General features: G+C 41.2%; 1 protein-coding gene across 9 annotated transcripts in view; it reads left to right on the top strand.

Moving 5' to 3' along the window:
- GUCY1A1 (guanylate cyclase 1 soluble subunit alpha 1) overlaps nucleotides 1-19,208 on the top strand; it is a 72,155-nt gene extending 52,947 nt beyond the window's left edge. For 8 of the 9 annotated variants that reach the window (XM_005217642.5, XM_005217641.5, XM_024977000.2 and 5 more), the window contains 2 exons: nucleotides 4,279-4,433; nucleotides 11,285-19,208. In XM_005217642.5, the coding sequence (XP_005217699.1) occupies nucleotides 4,279-4,433; nucleotides 11,285-11,486 (357 nt within the window). In that variant the 3' untranslated portion in view covers nucleotides 11,487-19,208. 9 annotated transcript variants of the gene reach the window in all.
- Nucleotides 19,209-20,914: the final 1,706 nt, after the last annotated feature.

Genomic DNA, 20,914 nt, shown 5'->3' with positions numbered 1-20,914 from the left:
GCACTAGCCCCAAGCATCCAGTATCGTGCATCGAACCTGGACTGGCAACTCATTTCTTACATGATATTTTACATGTTTCAATGCCATTCTCCCAAATCTTCCCACCCTCTCCCTCTCCCACAGAGTCCATAAGACTGTTCTATACATCAGTGTCTCTTTTGCTGTCTCGTACACCGGGTTATTGTTACCATCTTTCTAAATTCCATATATATGCGTTAGTATACTGTATTGGTGTTTTTCCTTCTGGCTTACTTCACTCTGTATAATAGGCTCCAGTTTCATCCACCTCATTAGAACTGATTCAAATGTATTCTTTTTAATGGCTGAGTAATACTCCATTGTGTATATGTACCACAGCTTTCTTATCCATTCATCTGCTGATGGACATCTAGGTTGCTTCCATGTCCTGGCTCTTATAAACAGTGCTGCGATGAACATTGGGGTACACATGTCTCTTTCAATTCTGGTTTCCTCAGTGTGTATGCCCAGCAGTGGGATTGCTGGATCATAAGGCAGTTCTATTTCCAGTTTTTTAAGGAATCTCCACACTGTTCTCCATAGTGGCTGTACTAGTTTGCATTCCCACCAACAGTGTAAGAGGGTTCCCTTTTCTCCACACCCTCTCCAGCATTTATTATTTGTAGACTTTTGGATAGCAGCCATTCTGACACACAGAGCTTTTGTGATGCATTGATTCTGGGCGGTGGAATTTGGATGAGGCACGAGTACCTTGTCATTTCTCACAGTATCTGGTACCTCCACTGGGAATTCTCAGTGGTTGAGGGCATGCAGAGTAGCTGGGATTACATCACTTGAACCAGAGGACCATTTCAAGATGCCGCCTATCTCACCTGCCTGGTTGTGGCTGGGCATGGCAGAGGGTGGACCCAGTTGGGACTGTCAGCCCAGTGCTTACATGTCCTGCTCCAGCTGGGCAGCCTTGGGATAGTCACACTTCTTACCTGGGGGTGGGTGTCCACTGAACAAAGTTGGTATCTGCTGCATGGCCTTTTACACCTTGGCCTTAGGAGATACATGGTGACACGTCCATTGTATTGGTCAAAGCAACCTTAAGCCTGCCCAGAAGGGAGAAGACATAGATGCCAGGTCACAATAGGAAGAGTGTGAAACAATTCTCCACTGTGTTTTAAAAGCATCACAGTGTCTGACTTTTCCAGATGGTTAATTTCTATAATTTTTTAGAAGATAATTATATTTTGTTTTGGTTTTTGATGAGGAATCTCATAGCATCAAAGTGAATACATAAAATATACGGATTAATAATAAACCCAGTGATCTCCACTTAAATGGATTCTATAATTAAGATGTGTGTGTTTGGGGAAGGGGGTTAGTGCCATGATTTTTGACATTTGTAGAAATGTACTTTTACAGTTTTGCAATTGCAAGAATTATTTATAGCTAATTTCAAAGATGGTTACCCAGGTGATAATAATTTAGCTTTGCTGCTGCTGCTAAGTCACTTCAGTCATGTCAGACTCTGAGCAACCCCATAGACAGTAGCCCATCAGGCTCCTACTTCCCTGGGATTCTCCAGGCAAGTTTTACTGACCTATAAATTCAGGTTTAAACATGCCTTTTTATTTGTACTGACCTAGGAAATTTCTTATGGCCTTAGGGGTTACTCATGAATTACCAAAAGTGCAGACTATTTTTAGTAGTGAGAAAAAAACACTAATGTGTGTCACGGGAGCAGTTGTGACTTAAACATCATTTTACTTAGTATATATGTAGTATATTTAATGTATAATATAATTGAGCCACATTGTAGAGGAATCCACAATTCAGTGATGGACAAGGGCAATCAAGACTCTACTGGATTTGAAGCTGTGTGTTTCTGGGTGCAAAACCCAGGCTTTTACGCATTCTTACCCTCCTTCCCCATGAAATGGAATCACAGTGAAAGAATAGGAAATATTTTTGTTTTCAAACTCTATGTCTTTCTCCAATGTGTCATGTGTACTAACTGTCTACTGGTTATTCTACCAATTTCCTTACCAACACCCACCCACTGAGGCTTGGAAGACCGCAGGTGAATTCTGTCTTAGGATGGAAACTTTGACCAGGCTGAGAAGCACAGCGGGAGTCAGGAAGTGCAGAGTGCATGCTCTGGGAGCCTCCCTCCCAGCCCAGCAGCCAGTGTGTGGAAGGGCTATGTCTAAAGTGGCCCTGATTGGGAGACTCCCCAACAGATTTCCACTTGGGGCATGATGGGCACCTCAAACTTTGGACCATTTTTGTGCTTGTAAATTTACAAAGATCTCTGATATAGCTTTGGAGTCAAGAGTGCAGTTCAGGGCCGGGGGAGGGAGGGAGGGGAGAAAGCAAAGGACCTTGGCCTTGTCTGTGTTGTTTGGATGTTTACAAGGAGGATGCATTTCTATATTAATTATGCAATAGAAACATTAAAACACTATGATGAACTTGTCCTGTTAAAAGCTAGAATAACTAGGTACAAGGGAGAAACTGGTTTAATGAGAAGAATGCCCAAAGAAAATAAAAACTTATGAAAGTATGCCTGGTATTTATAAGCAGAAGATAGCCTTTTGTCACCTTTTCTTGGTTTGTTTAAATTGTTCTTTGTTAATTGTTTATGTATAGAACCCTATTCTCCTAAGGAAGAAAAAGCTGGATGCAATAGAAATCTATGTTTTTGTGCTTAAAGTAAAACTGATGAAGAAGAGGCTTTAAAAGTAATCCAATCCTGAATTTTTTAGGTGAGGAAAGAGTACAAGGGAAATATGGAGATTTAGAGAAAGTCAGACAATCAGACGCAGAGAACAAGCCAGTGGTCACCAGTGAGAAGCAGGTAGAGGGAGAGGGCAGGGAGTGGGGGTCAGAGATACAGACCACTAGGTATGAAATAAGTAAGTTATAGGATGTAATGTACAGTGCAAGAAAAAGAGCTAATATTCTATAATAACTTTGTGTAGGGCATGATCTGTAAAATATTGAACAATTGTATGTCTGAAAATAATATCGTAAGTCAAGTATACTTCGATTAAAAAAGTCAGACTGCCAGCTATTAGCAGAATTTTGGTTTCTAATACAAATCCCTTGATTCATGATGTACTGCTTTTGTTTAAAAATGTTGCAGAATTCATGGTTTAACAAATGATTCTCAGAAGTTTCTAGAAGAGGTCTGAAATTAGCCATAAAACTTGGGAAGTGTGGGGTCTCCTGTATTCTAAATTACATCTAGGTGACTAAGTCCTTAGCCTCTGTGTACAATACAGGAATCTGATGGAACTTGTTTTAAATGGTCAACTGAACATAGACTTTGAAAATAGCAAACGTGGTGTCTGATTGTCATCTTAAACATCCTTACTCTCACTTGCTTCGTTGTAGCAGTGATTTAAAAATCTGTGCCTCCTCTAAGATCAGCCAGTTTTCAGTCTAAAAGATCCCAGTTTAAAACATTGCCTTAAAGTGAAGTCGCTCAGTCGTGTCCGACCCTCAGCAACCCCATGGACTGCAGCCTTCCAGGCTCCACTATCCATGGGATTTTCCAGGCAGGAGTACTGGAGTGGGGTGCCATTGCCTTCTCCAAAACATTGCCTTAACTGCTCTGCAAATTATCAATTGCTTTCAGAATTCCTAAACATTCACCTCAGTGTATTCTGACTGCCTCCTATACCCAGATATGGCACAACTCTTGTTTTCCATGGATCCAGATGTTGACTGAAGTGTTTATAGTCGCTGCGATCCAGGCTCAGCAATGCCAGCTTTCTGCTTCCTCCATCATTTTCTGCTTCAATATTGCAATTCTTTTTCTCCCCGGGTTGGTCATTTGAATAGTGAGGTAGTGTCTGGCATAAAGTTCTTGTGAGCAAAATACCTAAACACCCACATTTTATATCCTGAGAAGTGACCGTGTTTTGGGAAACAGCTTCTGGGCTCCAGAAGTCCTGTCTGTCTCACCCAATGGACAGAGCATGTTCACATAGCCTGCAGAGACTTCGTCTGGTCACCATGGCGACTGTGGTAGGTTCGTGGGGGGCTTTGATTCAGATAGGAAAGACGAGTGAAATACATGTTGTGTGATAAACCCAAGTGCATCCATGAGAAGTGAAGAGGGGTGACTGATGCCCCGCTAGTGGTTCTTCCTTGGAAGGGAGGAGTAGAGGAACATTGGCTGGAGGTTTGGAGGAAGGAGGAGGTGTGGGAAGAGTGAAGAGTATAATAATTTCAACAGGTCCACAAACAGCACTGACAAGCAGGGGTGTTTTTCCAGAACACTGACTGACTTTTCGCTTTCAGATGCGCATTGGGCTGCATTCTGGGTCAGTTTTTGCTGGAGTTGTTGGAGTTAAAATGCCTCGTTACTGCCTTTTTGGAAACAATGTCACCCTGGCTAACAAATTTGAATCGTGCAGTGTTCCCCGGAAAATCAACGTCAGCCCAACCACTTACAGGTATGACCCCACTGAGCGCCTGCAATGTACTCTTTTATATGCAGTTGTCATTTTTGTTCATTGATTTGTCTCACTCTTCATAACATTTTCTTGCTTAGATAATATTAGAGAAAAGTCATAATTGAGTCATCCTCATTTTAACTGTTTTTAAACTACTTGTTAGTCTATGGGAATGACCCTCCTGAGATACCTGTAGCCTGGCTGTCATCCTCAATGTATATCCTATCTCCCCCATTATTACCCTTTAAGCAAAGGGTAATAATGTATTCCTTCTCATGGGCTTGGGAGGTATTCTAACACTGATCAGAGTTACAGAGACCACACAAGTTGATGGGCATGGTCCCTGAAAAGAATGCCCTTAATTCATGTGCCAGGTGTATATACAGTTTATCTGCTTTGAAAAATCAAATTATAATGGAAATCCTCGAAGAACAAAAAGATTTTCCAGATCTAAGCAAATGAACTGCTATGATGGTTTCATAGCATCTTCTTTCTACTCCAAACAACTTTCCTTTTCAGCCCTGATTCTAAGTTGAAAACCTTGCTTTGTTTTGCCCAAGAAAGGCTGAAACCTGCTAAGACCCGCTCCAGCTTCATGCTCAGATCCAGTGCACCTGGCTCCCTGGCACTCTTGACTGTGTGTGGTTCCTGTCCTGGGGACCAACAGCCCTGCTCCGGATTTGCTGTCCTTTCAAACATTTTCTTTTGAAAATATCAGCTTTGTCTATGATCAGTTCCTCCAATGAAATGATTCTTCACATCAAAATACAGCCATATCTGTTTACTTACCTCTTTAAAGGTAACATCTTTGTTTTGTTTCCAAGACTGTCTCTGCTGTCTCCTTGTGTTCCTGCTCCTTTTCCAGAAAAACTCTGCACACAGGTCGTCTGTGCTCAGGGCCTCCCCTTGCTCTTCCGCTCACTCTGGTCAGTGTTTGTCCCTCACAGGCCACTCCAATGGCTCCCCTTGCTAAACTCAGGGTCAGTTCTCTCTCCTTATCTTCCTCACCATCTCAGGATGTTTTGAATATCTTCTTCTTCAGGCTTTTGTGACAACGGATTCACGAGGTTCCCTTGTGGCTGCGCCTTCTCCTTGTCTTGGTTGCTGCTGTCTCCACAAAACCGTTCCCCACCAGGTTATTGCAATCCTTAATCAGTAGAAACTGACTAGAGGCCAGATAGAAAATTTAGGCAAGGCTTTACTGGGGCCCCTGCTGCCTGGAAAATCCCATGGACGGAGGAGCCTGGTGGGCTGCAGTCCATGGGGTCGAGAAGAGTCGGAAACGACTGAGCGACTTCACTTTCGCTTTTCACTTTCGTGCATTGGAGAAGGAAATGGCAACCCACTCCAGTGTTCTTGCCTGGAGAATCCCAGGGACGGGGGAGCCTGGTGGGCTGCCACCTCTGGGGTCGCACAGAGTCGGACACGACTGAAGCGACTTAGCAGCAGCAGCAGCAGCTGCAACAGGAGGGAATGAGAACAAGTAACAAGTTTCCCTTGCTTGCTCCTGGAGTGGAGGATAAGCTAGTTGCTTTTATGGGGTGAGGGTAGGGTGTGTCCAGGGGTCTGGCTGAAGGGGTGGCTTAGGTGGATTCCCCATCCCTCTGGTGGTGTTGAGTGCAGGGGGCATGTGAAGTACCCTACTTTTGCTTCCAATCCCCTGCTTTTGCTCCTCAGAAGTGGCAGTTGGGTTTTTGGTCTTTTTGTATTTTTTGGTCCAAAATTTGCTGCAGCTGCATATGCACATAGTTATTTTGACTCCCACAGTTTCTTTGTATTTTGTTGCTGGAGGGGAAGTTTGTCCAGGTGCAAGCATTGCAGCAAAGGATCCCCAGGTTCCAGGCTGTCTCAAAACCACTAAACTTTGGAAAATTGTCCTGCCCAGAGCCATGTCTGTGTTCTCATGTTTCTGAAATGTTATGATTTACCACTTTTATCTCTAGCCTGACCCATGATTCTCTACTGAGCTAGATTCATATAATTCTGTCCTGTATTTCTACTTGGATGACTAATTGACCTATTAGATGGCTAATGTGATCATGTTAGAACAACTGATTTCCAATTCCCCACCCCCACGTGGATAAAATCTACTTCCCACCCAGCGAAACTCCATCAGTCTCTTTAAAGAGCAGCAGTGTCTACCTCAGGGACCTCAGAGTGATCTCTCCCTTCTCCCCATCGTGCCCCGCCCCTGCCTCCACACGCGTGTCCTGCACATAGCCTCTCTCACCTCCTCCAATGCCACCAGCCCAGCCCAGCATCACTCTCACTCTTGTATCTCATGTGCCTCCTCCTTGGCTCATCCTCCACACGAGAGCCAAGTTCTCTTCCTAAACCATAAGCAGATCTGTCATCCCTGCCCTACAAGCCCTCCGGTGGCCTCCACTGCAACCAGAATAAAATCAGACTTGTAACCACAGACTCAAGTGGTGTCTCTGGTCATAGTCACATCAGCTCTTACCACCTCATTTTCTTCCACTTTCTCCTTATTTCATGGATCTCCTGCAACCCCAGCCTCGTTTTTATTCATCAGACTTGCTAAACTGATTCCTGAATCTGCTTTCCCTTTCTCTCCTGGGTCATCTCCTGTTTTCCTCCTTCTTGTGATCTGACCTTAAGTCAGATGTCATCTCTTCAGGGACACATTCCTCACCTGCCCTGGATACACCCTCACGTGGTCATCTCAGCTCATCCCTGTGCCTGAAATGGTTAAGTTCAGGACAAGGGTAGATTTTATGAGAATTCATGCAGATATAAAAGGTGATTGTTTCTTTGCAGAGCTTTAATGATAGAACGTTAAATCCTGGAATGGTATTTCTCAACAAAATAATATTAGGAAGCTTACCTTCCTTGATATATTTATGAAACCTGTACATTTAGGACACAGACTACATCCCCACACCCAAAAATATCCACTACCTTCAAACTTCTGTTTCCAAATTCTAATCAGTAATTTAGAAAGTAGCAATGTAATAGCAGTTATACATTCCTTTCTTTTAAATGTCATGAGGAGTTTTATTCTCGGGGACAATTTTCTGCATTTTTATTTGTTTTTACTGAACTGCAGAGAACTCACAGAGACTAGGTTTGGTATCGTTTGAGTTTTGGATCAGTGGATTGAGGAGAAGGGTGTGTGATGATCCCAAGATCATTAAAGACAAAACTGGGGCATAATGGAGCATAATGGAGCCACCCCTGTGGGTGGGAAGGTTGACCTAGGAACTCCTGAGGTGACACAGAAGCAGGACTTGGATTCTGTGAGGGAACAAGGAGCGTAAAGGACAGATGACAGAATTAGGAGAGTTGATGCAGCCGCTTGGAGGACATGGTGTCCAGTCCGGGGGAGTAAGAAAACTGCCTTCCGTGTGTGAACATCCGCCCTGGGACTGTTGCTGCTAATCTCGGATCTTTCTTTCCTCAAGCTTTCATCTAAATGGTTTTATATTTCCAACCTGTTTTTCTTATAAATTTGGATTTTAAAAAAGATTTAATGAACATTTCTAATTCCATGACACTGTGTTTATCTATAAGTTTCTTTAAAAAGCATGGGCTTTGTAGTCAAAAGACATGTCTTATGGGTCCCCAGTACAGGGCTTACCAGCTGTGTGATCTTAAGAAAAGCTCTTAATACATTCTAATGATTTGTTTTAAAGCCACTTCTTAATGCACCAGATACAAAAATAAAACCAGAGAAAAATAGACTCCCACTCAATTCTTTTGCAACTTGCCTTGAATCCATTCAATATTATGTTTTTGAGATTTTTTTCTTGATAAAATGTAAATCCAATTCATATAAATCTAGTTCATTTAGTTAAAGTATTCCAAATGCAGTGGTAAGCTGGTCAACCAGCTTGGGGAGTGAAGTAGATACTCCCTGACTTCTAGCATTTACCATTTCTAAAGTGTAAACACTACACTGTGGCTGGTTTCAGCCTATCCATGGTTTAATTGGCTTGCAGATTCCTGAGTATTTAACAGTTGGTTCTCCTAGGCAGGTCAGAGATAAATCTAACATGTCGCCAGATGTGCCTATGATGTAATATGTATTCTAGGATATAAGTAAGCCACTCTGTCTTCTGTCCATGGTTAATTTCAGGATAGCCAGTTTTTCATTATTATGCAAACTGATTTGATAAATATACTTATATACATGTCTCTAGATAACATACCTATGAATGACATTCCCAGATCGTGAACTTCATTACTCAGTTTCAGCTTTACTCAGCATCACTCAGCTGTCCAAACCCATCTGTGTTCCATTGTGTCTGAAGGTTTCTATTTCCCAATGCCTGATATTATCAAACTTATTGTTACCAATATGGCAGGTGTTGTGTGACATCCAATTGATGATTAATGAATCTTATTTAAACAATTTATTTAATCTTCATAACTGTCCTAAGAGACCTGTATTATTATGAAAGTGAAAGTGTTAGTCGCTCAGTCGTGTTTGACTCTTTGCGACCCCATGGATGGTAGCCTGCCAGGCTCCTCTGTCCATAGAATTATCCAGGCAAGAATACTGGAGTGGGTTGCCATGCCCTTCTCCAAAGGATGGAAGAAAGGAAGCTAGAGATGGGGTTCCATCTCCAGGGGATCTTCTCAACCCAGGGATCGAACCCAGGTCTCCTGCATTGCAGGCAAATTCTTTACTATTTGAGCCATGAGGGAAGCCCTGTGTATTATAGTTTCCTTTTAAAGGCTAGAAATCTGACATCTTTGCTGTTATTCAAACTTAGATCTACCACACTTTGAAGCTTACACTTTCAATACTGTGGAATTCTGTAATTTTTCACTATATATTACCAACTACTATGCCTTGGCTATGGTTTTTCCTGTGGTCATGTATGGATGTGAGAGTTGGACTGTGAAGAAGGCTGAGCGCCGAAGAATTGATGCTTTTGAACTGTGGTGTTGGAGAAGACTCTTGAGAGTCCCTTGGACTGCAAGGAGATCCAACCAGTCCATTCTGAAGGAGATCAGCCCTGGGATTTCTTTGGAAGGAATGATGCTAAAGCTGAAACTCCCGTACTTTGGCCACCTCATGCGAAGAGTTGACTCATTGGAAAGGACTCTGATGCTGGGAGGGATTGGGGGCAAGAGGAGAAGGGGACGACAGAGGATGAGATGGCTGGATGGCATCACTGACTCGATGGACGTGAGTCTGAGTGAACTCCGGGAGTTGGTGATGGACAGGGAGGCCTGGCGTGCTGCGATTCATGGGGTCGCAAAGAGTCGGACACGACTGAGCGACTGATCTGATCTGATCTGATGCCTTATAAATAATAGGTACTTGAAATATTTACAAATCCATGACTAAAACATCATTTCACTTGTTTTATTCTTTTGCAGACTAAATATTTATTGATGCGCTTATAAAATTAGTTAATTGAACACTCTTGTGTTTTCTGTCTGTAATCCTTGAGACCTTCATGTCTATATAGCAGTTTCCTCAGTACATATAGAACATCACAGTTCTGAACTTTAGCATAATATCATCACATCATTTAGATGTCCCATTGCAGGGGAGTGGAAGGGACAATATGAGTAATTTTCTGTAGAAGCTGGTTTAGAGCTTGTTCTCATCCATGGCCTGAATAATAGATCAGAGAGATGCTTATTAAGTTTGCATTTGACAGAGACCTCGGGAAGCAAATGGGAAGAGGAGCCAGTAACTTAATCAGTGTGATTAGAATTTAAAATGAGTTTATCCTCATGGACCAATGAAGCAAATAATAAAAGCTGGTAGAACATCTGAATTTAAGAGGAAATTTAATTCTTAAGAATTTAAGAAGAAAACATATTGCAAATATCAGATAGTAAGTAGAGTATACATATATACAACTAAACCTCACTTTAGTCCTACTAACCAGAATTCATAAAAACTTTATCCAAAGAGATCCCAAAGTTATTTCCCCATTTTGTGTGTACACTCAGTTGCTTTGGTTGTGCCTGATTCTTAGTGACTCCGTGGACCGTGGCCCACCAGGCTCCTCTCTCCATGGGATTTTCCTGGCAGGAATACTGGAGTGGGTTGCCATGCCCTCCTCCAAGGAATCTTCCCAGTCCAAGGACTGAACCTGTATCTCCTGCATTGCAGGCAGATTCTTTACCACTGAGTCACTGAGAAAGCCCCATTCTCACATTATATGTGTCTGTCTGTCTGTCTGTCTGTTTGTGTATATATATATATATATGGCTTCTCTGGTAGCTAAGCTGGTAAAGAATCTGCCTGCAGTGCAGGAGATCGTGGTTCGATTCGTGGGTTGGGAAGGTCCCCTGGAGAAGGGAACAGCTACCTGCTCCAGTATTCTGGCTTAGAAAATTCCATGGACTGTATAGTTCATGGGATCACAAAGAGGTGGACACGACTGAGTGACTTTCACTTTCACATATATATGTGTGTGTATATATTATGTAGAACTTTTCTTTCAAAAGTTCTTGCCCATGATTATTTCTCAGTAATATTTACAAAATGAATGGGTATAGTGTCTTATATCTTTCAACTCCTTCAGTTCTATATTATTATTGTCTTATATTATTAGACTTTGTATCATTTGGGTTTTTTCCACTACTATGAATTGCACTATTGTATAGATTATGGATGATATCTTTACAAAAATATTTTATAGTTATTTTTCCTAATATGAGTGAAATCCATTATCTGGTGGAACTTTCTGTTATTGTGAACAATGTGTTTGTAAACATCATTAGGATTTTTCTGTCAATCACACTGAAGATGGTGGGTTTATCAACATTCTCAGGAATGTTCCCTTAGTTATGTTGCCTTTTCTTGACTAGACAGTTATGTCAGTGTTGTTGTATGATCAATATCTGCCTTTTAATCTTTCCAGATTACTCAAGGACTGTCCTGGTTTTGTGTTTACACCTCGATCAAGGGAAGAACTTCCACCAAACTTTCCTAGTGACATTCCTGGGATCTGTCATTTTCTGGAAGCATATCAACAAGGAACAACTTCAAAGCCATGGTTCCAGAAAAAAGATGTTGAGGAAGCCAATGCCAATTTTTTAGGCAAAGCATCAGGAATAGATTAACCAAACACACACCTGATTGTTAGCCTTTGGGGTTTGACTCCTTGGAACGTGAGTGGACCCTCTGAGAGCACACTGGCATGGTGGTGAGCTGAGGAGCAGTATTAACATTTCAGGAGCCAAGTCACCATCTACTTGTCCTTCCACTTAACATGACAAAAATGTATTCACTTCAATATTCAATTTTTCAGTGAAAAACAAAGAAACCTCAAAAAGTGACTTTGAGGGGATGTAATATACTTATTACCTGTACTCAAAACTCAGCACCTTGTATATACATCAGGTAATGTAGTGACCTGTACCACCTGGTGAGCTGTCTGCGTGTCCTGCCCTGGCCGAATGCCCTGGTTATCAAAGTGCTTGTGGTAGTGTTGGTTGCCTTAAAGATGCTTGTTGAATAGAAACAATAGTCTTGATACCATAAGCTCTTTGAACCTTTCAACTGTACATTTTGTTACATTTCCTCATTTAACAGTTAGCATATATAATAAGATAGACTGAGTTTTTTTTTTTCCTGTTGCACTTTTTTCTTTTTCCTTTTCTTAAAGAAAATAAGCCATTATGGGTTAGATGCAATATGAATCTAAAGTAGTTCTCCTGTAAATATCAAGATGATTTTATAAAAATATTCTCTACAACATAATATGTCATAAAAATAAGTATTTCCTTTTTTGACATTTGTAAAAGTCTATACATGGTAAAGGCTATTTTAATTCATAATAGCAATTTCATTTCTATTAATTCATTTTTATGTCATCTTCAGGGTAAAAGAGGGTTATGGCCTATATTAAAATGCAATAATATCATTATGATTTACTTTAATTGAAGCAACATGGAGTAAAGGCAGCATTCAGGGAGCGAGCCATAAAGTCAGAAGCAAAGTACTTACACACACCGAAGTAATTTTGACCTATTTCAGCAGACACCCTCCATTGCCAGGCTGAGCCACAGAAAGTTGCATGAGGAAAATCTAAGTTCAGAAGTCGGAAATAAGACTTGTTCTTTTTGCTGATAGCTTACTTTTAAGTATTTGTGTTGAGCACTTTGGTGTGTATATATGTCCTCAGAATCAAGCTTTTGTCTTAAGTACACATCTGTGAATATTTTATTCTAGTGAAATAACTCAATGATATTTTTAAAGGGAATGTTAATGTTGATGAAGAAAATGATGCTGTGATTTTATTCTGGAACTTTCAAAACATTTTTCTGGAACATAAACTTTTATTTTTAGTGATGTTAGTCTAAGATCTCTGCTGAACTAAATAACATAGAGTTTGGTTGGAGATAAGATCTGATTTTTAAATGAATACAGCTTCAAAGCTAGAGAAAGAGGAACATAAAAGTGTTTAGGTCACTATTAGCAGAGCTATAGATACAGCAAACTCTTATTTGTGGATCTGAGAAGTAATTCAGCTTAAAAATTTAAAAATTATCTCCATTGGTCCCCAGGCTAGTCCATGGTGACCTCAGGAATACCAGTAATTTCTGATAGGTCTCTTAGCATCCCTGTGTATTATTATATATATTACAATAATTATTATTTACTCAATAATGATCCTGTGTCTTGAAGCACTGATGTGGCTCATTAAATGCCAATCCTATTACTGGGGACTACCACAGGACTTGGAAAAATATAGTTATAATCTTACAAGCATATGAAGTTAATAAAAGAATTTAAAAGTAAAATCAAGACTTAAATATATTTTTCTTTCTGGAACTGAGCCCTTATTACAAGGAAAATATTAGAAATTAAGGAAAATTAAAAAGCATAAAATGTGTTATCACTTGTTTAAGCAGACACAAATTTGCTAATAATTTACTTTCCAAAAGTTGTAAGTTAATTGGAATTCAAAAAATATTCTCTCTCTGTGTGTATAAACACATGTACACACACAGAACCAGTGAAGGAAAATATAAACAATCTGTTGTTCAGTCGCTAAGTCATGTCCAACTCTTTACAGCCCCATGGACTGCAACATGCCACGTTCCTCTGTCCTCCACTATCTCCTGGAATTTGCTCAAATTCATGTTGATTGAGTCAGTGATGCTCTCCAATCATCTCATCCTCTGCTGCCCTCTTCTCCTTTCGCCTTCAGACTTTCCCAGCATTAGGGTCTTTTCCAATGAGTTGGCTTATTGTATCAGGTGGCCAAAGTATTGGAGCTTCAGTTTCAGCTTCAGCATCATAGCTTTGAACATTCTTTGGCATTGCCTTTCTTTGGGATTGGAAATGAGAACTGACCTTTTCCAGTCCTGTGGCTACTGCTGAGTTTTCCAAATTTACTGACATATTGAGCACAGCATTTTCGCAGCATCATCTTTTAGGATTTGAAATCATTCAGCTGGAATTCCATCACCTCTACCAGCTTTGTTCATACTATTACTTCCTAAGTCCCACTTGACTTCACAGTCCACGATGTCTGACACTGGGTGAGTGACCACACCATCATGGTTATCTGAGTCATTAAGATGATCTTTTTTTTTTTTTTTTTAATAGTTTTCCTGTGTATTTTTGCCTCATCTTCTTAATCTCTTATGCTTCTGTTAGGTCCTTACTGTTTCTGTCTTTTATTGTGCCCATCCTTGCATGAAATGTTTCCTTGATATCTCTAATTTTCTTGAAGAGATCTCTAGTCTTTCCTACTCTATTGTTTTCCTCTATTTCTTTGCATTGTTCATTTAGATAGGCCTTCTTATCTCTCCTTGCTATTCTCTGAAACTCTGCATTCAGTTGGGTATATCTTTCCCTTTCTCCCTTGCTATTTGCTTCTCTTGTTTCCTCAGCTATTTTTGTAAAGAATCCTCAGACAACCACTTTGTCTGCTTGCATTTCCTTTTCTTTGGGATGATTTTGGTCACTGCCTCCTCTACAACGTTATGAACTTCCATCCACAGTTCTTTTGGCACTCTGTCTACCAGGTCTAATCTCTTAAATCTATTCATCACCTCCACTGTATCATCATAAAGGATTTGATTTAGGTCATACCTGAATGTCTTAGTGGTTTTCCCTACTTTCTTCAGTTTAAGATTGAATTTTGCAATATGGAGCTCATGATCTGAGCCACAGTCAGCCCAAGGTCTTTGTTGTCTTTGCTGACTGTTATAGAGCTTCTCCATCTTTGGCTGCAAAGAATATACTCAATCTGATTTCAGTATTGACCATCTGGTGATGTCTAGTGTAGAGTTGTCTCTTGTGTTGTTGGACGATGGTATTTGCTATGACCAGCATGTTCTGTTGACCAGACTCTGTTGAAAACAATCTGAGGGAAATGTAAGCAATCTGAGTCAAAGCTACATGGGAATTCCTTGTACTATTCCTGCAATCTTTCCATAAGTTTGATATTTTATCCAAAGAAAAAGTTACTAAAATGTGTTTTCTTAAAAATATTCAGTCACCTGTTATGGATTACCTAGCCCAGTGCGCAAAGGCTCCTTAACTGTGGGATGCTACGTAGCCAGATGGACACACAACATTTCTGTGATGGAATGCACTCAAAATCTGCAACTTGGATGCTAAAAACTTGGAGGAATCCCCTTCTCATCTCTGCCTTATCAATTCTAGAGGATGTACTTGTCAGAGACACATTCAAGTCCGGATCACTGAAGGTGCCTAGGGACAGAGCCTGAGGGTGAGTTCACAAGGAAAGTGAAGGACCAAGACAGAGGCTTGAGACTGGCGTGGAGTTGAGAATGGATAAAGAGTGGACACAGAGGGTCTCTGACAGGGTTGAGGGCCGAATCTTACCGCCAAGTCAACTGTTCTATAATACAATTTGAGTCCCCAGATGCCTATTCCTCCTGAGAATTCCATGAGCTGTTCTTCTGTTCTGTTGTTTCCATGACTTCTTGTCCCATTATTTTGTGTCCAGTACACAGAATAAATTTGCTTGTCACATATCGTTCTCAAGTGAGCATAGAGTTCCCTTGAAGTCTCCCAGAGATATCTGCAAAGTGAAATACAGAGTTCAAAGATCTGTTCCCATTTTCCCTTCTCTTTCTACTTCCATCTGGACTTCGTAAGAAAACACAAAGTTTTTGAACCTAGCACTGAAGAAATTCATTTCATGTATTTGTTCATCTTTTACTGAATGACTACTATGTGCCAGAAACATATAATGCTGTTTTTGGAATTCCAAGTAAGGCCTCTTTTATCAAGAAAGAAAATTGGAAGGTGCACATAAGAAAAATAATCACAAAATGCCATGGAACCCAAAGGAGGAGACTCAGTGCCTGCAGAAGGGTCTTAGTCTTCAAGGAAGTAGCTCATCAGGCCAAGGGGAAGGACTGCCAGGCAAGTGCACATGTGCACACGGACACAGAGGCTTGGGGTGCAGGGTACACTCTGCATCCTCAGGTGCCTGGAATGAGCAGTGGTTGGGGGAGGAGAAAAAGGACAGAAAGTCCATTTGTCAGAGTGACTATGATTGTTAATCATTGTTATTATTAGTTATTATTCATGTCCATGGAGCCCTTTGTTCAAAATGGCTTATAAAGGAAAGAAAGAAGCAAAACAAGCAGACCATTGGCTTCTGCCTCTCTCCCCAACAGTTTTCAAACCACTTCAAGCGCAAAAGGAAGGAATGTGATGCTGAGATGTGAGTCTGTGCAAGCATGCCATGAGCAGCATGGATGAGGATGGAATTTACCTGAGCAGATGACTAAATGAGCATCCATCTGTATCTCAGAAGAAAATGATGCAGGACCATAAGTATGAACACAAAGCTGGGATGCCCGGCCTGGAAATTTCATGTCACTCTCACTTGTCCTTCACACCCTTTGGTGGGAAAGAAGGAATGGTTGCTACAGTAGCTTGTTTGTTTGTTTGTTTTTACTACTAAACTTTTCTCCAAATTACCCATCCGTGACTTGGCCAGACCTTCCGGGGCAGCTATGGTGAGGTGAGGAGCAGTTGTGGACACAGCAGGCTGCTGGGCAAGGTAAGGGGGAGTGAAGGGAGGAGTGACTGGGGGGCACGCATGCCCCCATCCCACCCTGAGAGCACTAGAGCAAAGCCCGAATGCTGTCTAGGCTGTGTAATGCTGGAAAGACACGCTCACATCTCTGCTAAAGTGACAGGTAGTTGTCCCAAAGAGAATGGGTTAGTGGATTATCCTGGCTATAAGTGCATGGGTTTTACCTGGAGAAGTCATTATTCCTCAGAGGAAAGGACTCTCTCATGGGTATTTGTCGGGGTGGCATCATAGGGCACTGCCCTTCCCTGAACCATGAAACAAGGAGCTTGTCTGTGCCTGATTGTGGGCCTGGGTGCGTTTCCCTCGGGGACAGTTAGGTAAAGGAGGGTTCGCAGAGTAAAGGATGACAGATGTGGCACACGTGAAGGGGGAGGGCGGTGGATGGGGGGAGTCTGGCCAGAGGCCTTGCAAAGCCTGTCAAGAAGGACTTATCATCTGCAAAACCGAACCTGCAGAGACTGCTGCAGAGATGCTAGGGAAGTGCAATCCCCTGGGTCTAAACACAGGCTAAAAGCAGGGACAGCTTGCTTTATTCAGCAGACTTTATAGTGTCGCAGTGTACAGTCTTTGTTGGAATTCAGCTCCAATCCTGGGAAAACTGTTCTCTCCTGAGGGGGAGGATCCCTCCCAGTGTGAGAGGCGGGGAGCTTCTGGAAGTGATTAGCCCTTTGCAGTCCGGTTGCCTTCAGTTTCCTTCTGCTCTTTGTGTGTTTGGTTCCAGATTGTAGGCGAAGTGTGGCTCCCTTTAAATGCTTCTTTTATGGTGTTGGTGATGTGCACTGACTTGGTGACGTGCACTCTTGGAACATTCTACACTTTAGTGCCACCTATATTTCTCCTGAAGCAGCTTTGCCCTTGACCTGTCACACATGCATCTGTTTTGACCAGCTCACACAATCCACACACTTTTACCTCTAAAACTATTAATATTCTTCCTGCATTCAGTGCCTGCAAAAAAAAAAAAATAGGTTTCATAAATGCATAGATTCCAAAATTAGAAAAAAAACCTAACCAAAAGATAAAAAAAAATGATATCCTAAAAGCCAGGCTTCTTTTATTATCAATGCAAATTCTTTTTCATCATAATAAATTTAGTGTCAGGAAGATGGGGTAGAAATTGGGATGACATATAAGTTGCAGGTCTAGGACTTAATCTCAGAAATTTTGGTAGAAGATTTGCAATAAAGGTCTGCTGCCTTTCAGTTTTTCCAAGTATTTCACGTCAAAACATTAAATTGCAACTAAACCTTATAGATTGAGAAGAAAATCACTTGGCAGAAAAGGACTTTGCATAATGCCCAAATCTTAAACTGTAAGCTAAGATGTTTGTTTAGTCTGAAATGTTGCCAAACCCATCTGTACTGAAGAAAGAGCAATGAGGTAGTCTCGGGGGAAACTAAAACAAAGCAAAGCAAAACAAAGATGCTGTTGTAGAAGTTGGACACTCCAACACATTACATACCCAAGAAGAAGGTAAAGGTGAGGGCTTTTGGGAAATCACAGAGACGAGGCTCAGGAAATTCTGTGCCTTTGGAAGCACTGGTGGCCAGTGAAGTTGTTCAATCACAGTGAGCTGCCTGCTTCCTCAAATAAATTGTATCTTGGAAAATGGAAGTGGATAAAAATATATTAGTATTTGAGAATGTTCTGTTCCTTCACCTCCTCCCACATGTAAGTTAAAGATGCCCTGCAGAATCCTATGACACAGCTTGATAATCACTAATTTCAAGCAGCGTTCTCCAACCTTTTGGATTCTGCACATCATTAGTATTAATAAAATTTTTAGTAAACTGACAATATATTATGAATCCATAAAAATACATATTATCATATATGTATTAGTAATATTTATGATTAATATAATATGCTGTTCTCAATCTGATATATTACAATATAGTAAGAAGCTTATCTTTAAGAGAGCATGAAAATAAATAGAAATTATAGTATTTTCTTCACTTACCCTAGTGAATTGTCTTTATATTTTACTCTGGAAACTGTTACAACAGGCTGGTGGGCCTCCACTTTGATTGAGTCACAAATCACTTTGAGAACTGGATAAAAGATAACAGATAAGACCATCACCTTCCCAAGCATGTGGGCATGCTCTTATACCCCAAGACTGATATGAATTTCCAGAGGTTTGGGGATTCCTTGGAATCTACTCCTGGGCCACCCCAGTGGGGTAGCAGAGACCCTCAAACCAAGAACTTGTTATCTAGAAGGGAGAAAATAGCAAGTCCTATTTGGAATGAAAGGAGAATGAAGAACCAGAAGAAGTCTGTGAATTTTGGCTTAGATATGACCAGTTGATTTTTGAAGCACAAAGGGAGTAAGTTCTTTCACTCCTGGTTCTGTGAAATGATTCATGGGGCTTCACATATGAGCAACTAAAGTTTTCTTTTTAGCAAATATTAAACATATCTCTCAGTGTATTTTCTCAAGCTTTTGGTAACTGTGCATTGCTCTAAGTATCTAGCAATTTTTTTCTGGTTTAAGTATTTCTTTTCATTGTTCCTCTATGTGAAATAGGAGAGCCACTGAGCCTTGCACTGAAAACCTCCTTAATACTAACAACACTTCTTTTATTATTACTTTAACAGTTGTTTTAAATAACACATTTATTTTGAGTTCTACTTCTGGCAGAGTTGCAAAATCTATCAGAAATTTATCCTGTGTCTCAGAAGCTTGTTAAATATTGCTGCCACATAAATATTGTAATACAAGTGTTAAATAAAAATCTTAAAATGTTAAATGAGTTCTGTTTAAAAAGAAAAGGAACTGTTGACTTAAGCAAAAACAACATTGAATATTTTGTTTTCTTGTGGGTCTTGCCGTTTCAGACAGAGGAAACCCCCATACTACTAGTATGACTGAAATACATTTCTTTAGGTATGTAAAACTCCTACTTCTGACAAAACTCATATTCAAGTTTTTCAAATCACAAAATCTTTTTTTAAAAGAGAAAAACCTTAAATTTAAGACTAGAACTGTGCTCAGCTTATCCGAGTGCAATGTAATGGGTAGTAGCACCAGCTCTGGGTCAGTTTGTCCTGGTCGCATGCTGCTACATGTTTTTCCATCACTCTTTTGCATTTTGTAGAGAAATAGGAGGACTGACTGCCTTCGTTCTACATGATCTTTTCAAGGATGTTTGCACAAGCGCCCTTAGAAAATAGCAATAATGCCTTCCTGCAGAGCAAAAGGCAGGCACAGTTACTACCCATTATAAAACGTTTGTGTTCCTAAGCTGGGGGTTTCTGTCCTATAACTGAAACCACTGTATGCAGAGATCACATTGTCTTGTGGAAATGGGGTTGGGGGCAGGAAGCCAGTACAAGACACTCTGATTCTCTTTGTCTGCTGGCATCACTGTGAGCCACGAAGTCTTCTGTCCCTCACCCAGAGAATGCGTGTGTCTTCTTCCAGAATTCATGAAACCATGACAGTTTAACCTGTTAACTCACAAGTAGAGTAAAATCTCACTCTTTGTAGTCTTGACAGTTTGGCAGTGAGGATGGGAAGCTGATGGAAAATGTGGCTTCCTGGAAGAGGGTAGGTGAGGGTCTTGTGGGTTGATCAATGGGACTTGAAGGGAGAGTCCATGCGATGTGGGAGCAATGATGGTGACCAAGTTGTATGTCCCACAGAGTGGTAAGTGTTTGTCTGTTTTGTCAGCTAGTGAGGAAGGCTCATGGGGAGTTTCATGTCAAGTACCAGGCAGGAGGTTCCAGTTCAGTTGTCTCAAGAGTGACTTGGTTGTTGCAACACTCCTCTGGGTGAGAACTTTCTCCCCAGTCAGGCTGCCAGCTCAAATCCACGTTGTCACCATAACCAGTACTAAGAACAGTCCTGGACTGGAGCAAGGTTCCAGACTCTTCAGACCACATTCGCGGAAATGGACGTTCACACTTAATACAAAGGAAGACCATCCACATGCCCTGTGAGCTGAAACCAGATGAATCACTGAAACACTGGCTAGTTCACTTGTGAGGTGCGTGTGCTACGTTGGAAGCATCGTGCCTGTTAGGGAAGAATGCAACTCCTGGGAACTCTTAGGCTTAGCTCTCCTGACAGACTTTCACGCGAACCTCAGATCTTTGCAGAAATGACAGTCAGGGATCGATGAAAATTTTCAGTAGTCCTGGCTGCCATAAGTGAGCTTGGTTCTTTGAGGGAGATTGCCCTGAGAAATCTCATGGAAACCACACAAACTCGCATGGAAACCACCGAGAAGGCATTGCTGTGGGGTGAACTGTGTCCCCCCAAAATCCATATGTTGAAGTCCCTGGTCCCTATTTGGGAATAGGGTCAGAGTAGGTGTAATTCGTTGTGATGAGGTCACATGGGGCAGATAGACTAGACCCCTAATCCAACATGACTGGTGTTCTTAGAGAAAGGAGAAATCTGGACAGAGAGACACTAGGAGAACCCATATGAGTATGAAAGCAGAGATCGAAG

The sequence above is a fragment of the Bos taurus genome, chromosome 17 (assembly GCF_002263795.3).
Source record: "Bos taurus isolate L1 Dominette 01449 registration number 42190680 breed Hereford chromosome 17, ARS-UCD2.0, whole genome shotgun sequence".
Lineage (NCBI taxonomy): Eukaryota > Metazoa > Chordata > Mammalia > Artiodactyla > Bovidae > Bos > Bos taurus.
Note: the sequence above shows the minus strand (reverse complement) of the source record. Positions and strands in the feature narration are given on the sequence as shown.